Source organism: Chenopodium album, chromosome 11 (genome assembly GCF_948465745.1).
Source record: "Chenopodium album chromosome 11, dcCheAlbu1.1, whole genome shotgun sequence".
In the NCBI taxonomy this organism is placed as follows: Eukaryota; Viridiplantae; Streptophyta; class Magnoliopsida; order Caryophyllales; family Amaranthaceae; genus Chenopodium; species Chenopodium album.
In genome coordinates this window covers 10,578,829-10,587,690 of record NC_137844.1, presented here as the reverse complement: position 1 = coordinate 10,587,690, position 8,862 = coordinate 10,578,829, and the positions used below count along the sequence as shown (strand labels likewise).

Sequence of the window (8,862 nt, the reverse complement as noted above, 5' to 3'; positions counted from 1 at the left end):
TATATATATATATATATATATATATATATATATATATATATATATATATATATATATATATATATCAAAAATCAAGAGCATCCTAAATATTTCAACAACAATATTTTAGACTAATTAGCCTTCATATCCTCAATTATTTCTTCCTAGTTCCTACATTGCAAATTGAATATCCATTTATGTTCTATTATCTTTTAAATATTACCTATGTTAATGACTTCATGGTTAATATAAAGGCATAGAGCATAACAACGTTATGATTCTCTATTGGTTCAAAACTTGTAATAATATGCTATCCTTACTTTGATCATCCAAAAGGAGATCTTAGGGTGGCCTTCTAAAGACTAGCCTCTACTTTATTATACCCATAAATGTGTGAAGGGGGGCTCATGAATTGGCCACTAACATGCTTGAGCCTTGAAGGTACATGTAGGTCTAAAACAATTAAGGTTGGGTTGTCAAATTTTTTCAGACAAGTACCTTGACAAATTATTGAGCCTTGTGATGATTGATAAAAATCATTAAACAGGCATAACTCAACTAATTTCAGCTGTTCCATCGCTCTCACGAGAGAGACTCTGCAACTGAGTTACTGAGATCAATGTGAAATTTGCATTATCATATTCTATTAAACTCGAAAAAGGATCACAAATCAAGCAATAAGAGTTGAATTTATGTACATTATACAATATCCTTAAACAAAAGTTCAGAGCAGCTATGTCCTAGCTGACTGTCTTCATCTTCTTGATCGAATCAAACAGTGAGGATTTCTCTTGAATGCTTGATGACTTTGCAAATGGGTTTTTCGGTCGTACATCAGAGTCATTTCCTGATTTAGCAAATGGATTAGAGGCACCAGAAAATCTTACTTTCTTTGTTGCCTCTTCAGCATTTTCTTGCTTTTTTAAACTATCAATATCCTTGGTAATGTTTGTAGCTTTCTGTACAGTAGTTAGACCATCTGACTTCTTCTGTTCCATCATGAAACTGCTTCCTTCCTGGATCTTTGCTTTCTTAGGGAATACAGGAGCTGTAAATTTAGGTGTGGGTGAGGGAGTGATGGGCTCTGATGGCTCGTTTATTGAGTTTGAATGCAAGCTACTACTCAAGGTGTTATTTCTGCTAATGAACTTTTCAGTTAAATTTTTTGGAGTAATGTTTGTCTTATCAATGGTGTCTGTTCTAGTAGAGGCATCAGCATGGGAGTTAGTATGAGATAGCGCCACATTTTTGGTTGTATCATTCAGCAATCGCTCCTGAAATAAGCAAGACAGTTCAAATTTATGTTAGTGATTTAGATCTATATCCAAGAAAAGGAAAAAAAAAAAAAAAAACCTTGTTTCCAAAAAAAATCTTAGCACAAATTAGAGAAGTGTAAATAGTCACTGCATACCTCCAAGATGCCATTGAACCTTTCTGCTAAGCTCGGAAGCTTTAAAGTTGTAACCAGCTTTATGGCTCCCCTAACTGATTTTTCCATTGACAGGAGCTTCACAAGTTCAGTAGCACGTACTAGCTTATCACCTGAAATTGAGAACAGTGGCAGTTTAATAATGTTGCTTTAAAAGATGCATACATTCAAAGGAGAGGATTTCATCAAGCATCAACTTCAGATCATCATACCGTTGCAGCAAGATGCAATAAGCCTCAAAATGCACCTATCAAGTGCTGCTTCCATATCAAAAGCTTCATCATCAAGTAGTGAGCAATCCATACCAGCAGCTTCTGTTTCTTCAATTGATTTTTGAATCTGAAACAAGTAAAAAAAAATTAGAAGTGCCTATGATAATTGCACTAAAACAAATAGAAAGCTGTGTCACGTAACACTAGCAATGCATTGCTTTGGATGACCAATGAAGGAGGAAAAGGCCAAACCTGTAATAATCGTGTGTTCCTGAAGATGAATTCTTTTTCAAGAGCCTCTGCTCCAAGATCAGAAGATGCAAGAGGATATGAAAGATCAAGAAGCGAGAGAACTGGTTTGGATGATACCTAAAAAATGATACAAATTTCCATAAGCTATAGAAAGAGGAACTAGAGTGTCTTAAGTTGTAAGGGATAATTCAGCTTTACCTTAGGATATAAATCAGGAGACTTGCAAATAATGCAAAACAACTTCTCAGCACTCAAACCAACCACCCAGTGATTTTCATCTGGCTTCTTAACTTTGCTGGCACTGCCAAATCAGATTACTATTGTTAAAATTTAGGTTATGATGGACAGCGAGAACAAATAATCAAACAAAAGTCTTAAAGATATTAACCTGAATAGAGGAAGCCAATTCCCACCAAATTGATCAGAGTACACTCTCAGCATGCCCTAGACATTAATAACTATGAAATTTAGTAAACCATCACCAAAGAGCAAATTATCACTAGAAAACTCTAGCTTTAGAGGAGTTACCTTAGAATCATAAGAAGCTAGGTGGCCTTCCTCACTAAATCCAATCCATGTTAAGCTTGAACCAGGTGACAAAGGCAGGCATCCTTTAAGAGGTTGGGTTCCATTGCAAATGTTAAATACTCTGAACTCTAACATCTGAAAAAAGCACAAATTTTAGGAATCAGATAGACATTAATTTATGCGGCAAGATGTCATCATACACATGAGTTAATATATCTTGAATAAGCTGTTAAAGGAAGTACCAAATCAGCATTAAAGGTTAGGTGTCATTTGGTACAGTTGTGATGCTAAGTAATATAGTTTGGAGTATGAATAAATTACCTGATGATTCAAAGGAAGAGGTTGAGAGGAATGAGTGACAACGGCAAGTTTGTCCTTAAAGCCTGCTGCTGTCACAACTGGACCATCAAGGGAGAGAATGTGTCTCTGCAAGAATCATCAAAGCATTAAGTAAGCACATAGCATTATATTTATGCTAAAACTCTAAAGCAAGGTAGAACTAAGTTAGTTGCATAAATGGAGTATATCTTTTCAGCAGCTTTTAATTTAAGCATACACTGAATTACAAAGAGTAGCACACATGTTATGTTACAAAGAGTGGCACAAATGTTATGTGGCTTTGAGTATTACATTTAAGTTATTTGATGTTGTATCTTCAAACATCCTTTATGCCGTGATGTTTTATGTTATTCCTGATTTATATATACAAGTGAATTAAGAAGAGATTCTTATATGATAAGTTTTATAGACCAACCTGCAAGCCACCCTCAGTGAAGATGCGGAGAAAATTAGCACTAGTTGCAGCAGCCACCCACCCAGTACCAAGTGCCACAGCTTTCACTTCTTCATCTTCAAACCGCATGGACCACTAATGCCATCAAGTACAAAGATGAGCATTAAGTAAAACTTCATAACAAATGTTAGCATACTAAATACGCAGTTACCAATCATGGCAATCAAAACGAAAGATGACTAATTTGTTTATTGTTAAAGAGCTAATGGGCTAACCTCACTATTATTTGCCCAGCTGCTAAAAGGACGATACATGAGAGTGCTCATATTCTTGTCGCCCTTCCTTGGATTTGCAAGAACACTTCCATTCTCATTTAGAGAAGCCATGGTAAATCCAAAATAATCAGTCATTGCTGGAACTCTTGGACCTTGACTTGTGTCATGAAAATCGATCTGCAAAGAAAGGTACAAGTTTGTGAGTCATACAGCAACAAAGACACCAGAGAAGAAAAACAAAATATAGTTGATTGTTTAACCTCTATATGTGAGTATCCATCATGTTGCATAGTAGTTATGCTTCCAAGCATATTGTAACAGAGAAAGCTTTTGGTTCCTGGCTGCACAGGAGTTGCACCGGGCTGAAATGGCTCTTGTATTTTTGAACCATTTTGAGCAATCATGGATTTTGGCCTCCTATCACCACCATCCAAACATTCCTCGTGAGCCTTAGCAGGCCTTTTATTTGATTCAAATTTTGAAGATGTATTTAATTCCTCATCAATCTCTTCTTCCAAATTTTCTTCCAACATAGAAGATTTTCGCAATCTTTTCCTGGTCTGAGGCACTGATTCCCCAAAATCATCTTCACCCAAATCACTTAGACTGGCAGATGTACTTGGCTCTTGCTCCTCCTCATCAAAAAAGAGGATTCCATTGTTGTTCTTCGACTGTAAGTTGGGAACATCTTCTGTTGGAGATTTCATTGATGAAGGAATTACGGACTCCCAAACACCATATTTTCCCATGACATCAATAACAGCTAATGAATTGCCAGTTGGTTTCCATGCCATATGGCAAATCCTCTCATCAAACTTCTGTCTGTCAATGTCTTGTTTCTTTGCAAAATCCCATATCAGCACTTGGTTATCTAAACCAGATGTAGCCAGATATTTTCCATTAGGTGACCAAGACAAGAAACAAATAGGTTTCACATGATCACCTCTCAACGAAGATACCTTTTCAGCTGTGTCTCTATCAAACATTACCACATCATTTTTGAGCCCTGGAACAGCTAGCAATTCACCATCAGGACTCCAGCTAAGTCCATTCGTAATGGACATATCTGAACCTGTATCAGGAGCTACTCCTTTCAGAGTATGTAGCATATTTCCTGAAAGAAGTTCCCAAAATATTACCGTCCCCTTTGTATCAAGAGAAGCAAGGTATTCATTATTAGGATCAAAAGCCAAGCTAATGACAGGTCCTTTATGCCCTTTAAGAACTCTCGCAATTGTAGCATCAACTGTGTTGATTAGTTTGATTCCCTCATCATCACCAGCAGCTGCTAGCAAGCTTCCTGATTTGTTAAAAGCAAGTGTCCGAATAGGCAACGTGAATCTAGTAATATTGTTCTGAAACTCCCCACCTGACATTAGAATAAAACTCAGATTAGAAGTAATTAACTCTACATTTAATTTCTATACAAATGGCTCACATTCTGAATTAAGAAGCTTGATGCTTTACATACAGCTTAACTAATTCAATAATAGTGGTTCTCAAGCTATTTAAGAGTTAAAAGGCCTGACAAATTAAGCAAACTTGGAAGCAAACACCTGTTACAATTAGACTACACTACAGTTACATCTTTAGGATCAATTACTCAAGACACCTATATGGAATATCATAAGGTTTCAGTTTTAGTTTTAAATCATGTCCTCTTCCACACAAACATTCAAACTAATCATTTTCACCTTTTCAAACTACTATAGCCTTAGTATGTCACAAATTTTAGTTAATTATATACCATGGCGATGTGTTACTTACACCTATGGATGACCATACAGTGAGACAAAAAACTTGGTTTTACTTTGAACTTAATGCAAGTATGCAAAAAAATTTGAAACCTCGTAATAATGCAGTCATGTCCAACTAGTTGAACATCATTGCATTATACTTCTTCAAAATACATCATTTATTATCATAAACAGAAGAATACTAATTCTTATGCACTTGTCCTACTTCATTAAGCAACAGTAAACCTTAACCAATATAAATCAAATCTTAGTCAATGTCGATTCGACATATTCAGCCTACATCATCACAAACAGCTCCAATGTGAGAATTGCAACATGCACTCTATCAGATGAATCTAAAATTGCTCACAAATTTGGGAATAGTGTTTGAAACACTAATTAATAACTTATAAATTATCACATTTTTAATTAAAAACATCAGATCTATGTTACTTATACCCAAGATAGCTAATAATCTTCCTAATCCTTTATTAATCAACCATTCAACCCAAGTCCAAGTTCAAAACAAATTGCAAATCAGCATAACAAAAAAAAAAAAAAAAAAAAAAAAAAAAAAAAAAAGTGAAGTACAAAAATAAAAACAACCCAGATAAATTTGAGCCCAGAAAAAAGTAAATAAAACATACCCAGATGCAAAAACATAGAGAAATGAAAAATTCAAGAATAGAAAGGTAAAGAGGAGAGAGAAAACAGACTTGGGAATTTGTATAATTTGACGGTGCGATCGATAGATCCAGAAGCAAGGCAGGTGGAATTAGGGCTAAGAGCTAAAGCGGTGACGCCGTCTCGATGGTGGCGGAGATTCTTCATCGGATTCGAAAGGAGGAGAGATTCATAGATAGAAATGGATGAATCTGAAGAGGAAGAAGTAACAATGTGGGTAGAATACATGTCCCACAAAACTGAGCAAAATGAAGGTTTGCCATTGTTGTTGGTATTTTTGTGGGATTCTCTAAGCTTAACTGGTTTCACCTTCATCTTGGATTTTCTCTCTTTAAAACTCTCTGAATCAGAAATGGGGATTGATTGAATTGGGGTGTGAAATGGTTTATGGGGTTGATTTTGGGGGATAAAAGGTTGAATTTTGGGGGTGATTTTCGCGGGAAATTTTGGGAGTTTTAGAATTGGTTCCCGGTTTTTTTATTTTTTTGAAAATTTTGGAATTAGGAGAGCATTTTTATTTATTCTATAATTGTGAAGTGCCAAAGCCCAAAAAATACTGGACTGTAGGACTAGCAGCACATATGTTAAATACTGGACTGTAGGAGCACATTTGCAATAAATTTAGTGTTGATAAATTATTATGTTGCCTTGTTTGTATTTGGGTGGATTTGTTATACTTCCTCTGCCCATTATTATGTGCAATAAAGGGGGTATATGCAGGAGAGTGGATAATAATCCAATATAAAAACTAAAAAAGTATCACAATTAAACAAAGGAGAAGCACCACTACCCGTGGACGCAGAACCATTACCCACAAGACCACAAGCCCCTACCATGCCACGCCACGAACCCACGCCACCTCACGAACCACCAACACCCACGCCCATGTACGTAACTCCCAAGAAACCACCACCCCCACAAACCCAAACCACCGAAACCCACAAACCAACAAATCCAGTGCACGAAACCTTATCTGGAATTGAAACACTAAAGGGTGGTCTTTTTCTTTAATTCATGAGAATATGTTGAACAAGGAGAGAGAAAGATAATAGGAAGATGAATCAGATGAAGAAATTTGATGATGGAGGAGGAAATCAAGTACGTAATTGAGGAGATGTAGATGATGAGTGGAAAATTTTGAGGATTTTTAAAATTTACTACCTCCGGAACATATTAGATGCAACTTTTGCCAAAAACGAAAAGTTCACATTAGATGCAACTTTGCCTTTCTTTCTTTTTATTGAAATTACAATGGTACCCTTACTAAATGTCTTTAAAAATTACTTAGACAACTAAACTAAAGATATTAGAAGACATAATCTAAGTAGCTTATTTTAAGTACTCCCACCAAAATTAATTCATTCCCACACCTAACTCATTAAAATCACCCAACTTAAAAAAAAAAAAAAAAAAAAAAAAAAAAAAAAAAAAGAAAAAGAAAAAATCAAACCCCAGTTTTTTTTTTCTGGGATTAAAACCCTAGATCTAGTTCATGTTCTTCATTCATCTTGCTCATCTCCACCTTCATCTTCTCTCTCCACCTCCACTTTCTCTCTCCTGCCATTGTAGGACGGAAATATCGTACCTTCATCTTCTCTCTCCACCTCCTTATTGACTGAAAATGGCGAATCTCACCCCACTTGATGAAGCTTGTTTACTGAAAAACCACAAAAGTTAAACTAAAAAAAAAAAACAAAATACACATAACCTACTAAACTTGCCTTCTATCTAAGTCCTTTATGAGGTTATGTGTGGCAGTCTGCCCCTGTGTTTCTTGCTCCTTTTTCTGCACTTAGTCAGCATCTACTTCTTGCTGATCACCTTCAGCCCCTCCCTTTCTTGCCATTGTGATGATTCTGTCATTGATAAAATGTCTAGCATGTTCTATAATAGCTGGGCTTACCTTCAGATTATCTGGTAACAAACCAAGATTCTCAAGTCTGTCTTTTGCCATGTGGGGTGGTGTGAAATTGTTGCCACCTTGACGCTTAAGAATTTCAACCATTGTTCTTTGCAATGTCAACCAAACCGACTTATTAACCTTTGGCTCAAAAGATTCATAAGCTTCCTCAACCGTTTCAATTAATTCCTTCAAGTTTTTTGGAAATGAATGATATTGAATTGACTGAATGCAGTTAAATAATCCTAAATCCAACACATTCAGATTAGGGGGATTGAGCGGGTTGGTACACCATTTGTATGTTGAACCCATTTTGTGTAGTGGTTGCCATGAACTCTTCATCTCTTGGAATTTTTTGCTTATGTTTGCTAGCCATTTTGCAATGATTGTTGGAATCACCTTTTGGGTAGCATTTTCCTAATCTCATCCTTGTTGACATTCTGGACAACTTTGATTTCCAGAGTTCCTACACTTCTGTTTTTGCTGTTTATTTTTGCTGTTTGGTGGATAATAAATGGGAAAATGCCGTATTTTCCATCAAAAGTGATAAAGCTGCTTGTGTTTGAATGTGGCCTTCAAATAAGAGCCATGAACACGGCTTTCAATTTGAACCTTCTGAATTGTTCACATCTGTAGGGATTATCTTCATTAGGAAGAAGATAAAACCTCCTCGTTTCGGGGTTTAAAAAAAACCATTTCTCATCGATATGGATGACATTATCCATATCGTTGAATGTTGGATATGTTGATGGTCCTCTGGGCAAAATGTGTGACAGTGTCATTTGACCCTTGCTATTTTGTGGTTGTCTGTTAGTCTTGGATGATTGTTGCTAGTGTGTGTTATTAGAATTCCCTTCTTTTTCAGTCGATGCACAGTTGATTTGCTGACTTTAAGAGCTCCAGCATAACTTCTTTCAGTTGTCCTCAAACGAAGAGGCACTGATTGAAGCCATTCTGCTGAGTATTCTCTTGGCTTTGGGCCTGTTTTCCCAAGCTTCTTTGTTCTGACATCAACCACTCCCCCTTGTTCTCTTTGTTTGCATAAATCTGCATAAATTCTTGTGATGGTTGACTTGTGCACACCGTAATCTCTTGCTAGTTTGGCTTTTGCACTTCTAGGGAGATCCCCATTGT

The 8,862-nt window shown here is 36.2% G+C and overlaps 1 protein-coding gene across 1 annotated transcript; it reads right to left on the bottom strand.

Annotated features, from left to right (window-relative positions):
• Positions 1–606: 606 nt before the first annotated feature.
• On the bottom strand, positions 607–6,187 carry LOC145568541 (protein ENHANCER OF LHP1 1-like). Its single transcript, XM_081627962.1, has 12 exons — positions 5,861–6,187; positions 3,669–4,777; positions 3,409–3,585; positions 3,155–3,268; positions 2,722–2,826; positions 2,401–2,535; positions 2,261–2,316; positions 2,071–2,173; positions 1,873–1,989; positions 1,621–1,747; positions 1,391–1,521; positions 607–1,253 (listed from the first exon to the last, which is right to left on the bottom strand). Exons 1-12 carry the CDS (start codon positions 6,141–6,143, stop codon positions 720–722), a joined length of 2,991 nt encoding a protein of 996 aa, XP_081484088.1. The 5' UTR covers positions 6,144–6,187; the 3' UTR covers positions 607–719.
• Positions 6,188–8,862: the final 2,675 nt, after the last annotated feature.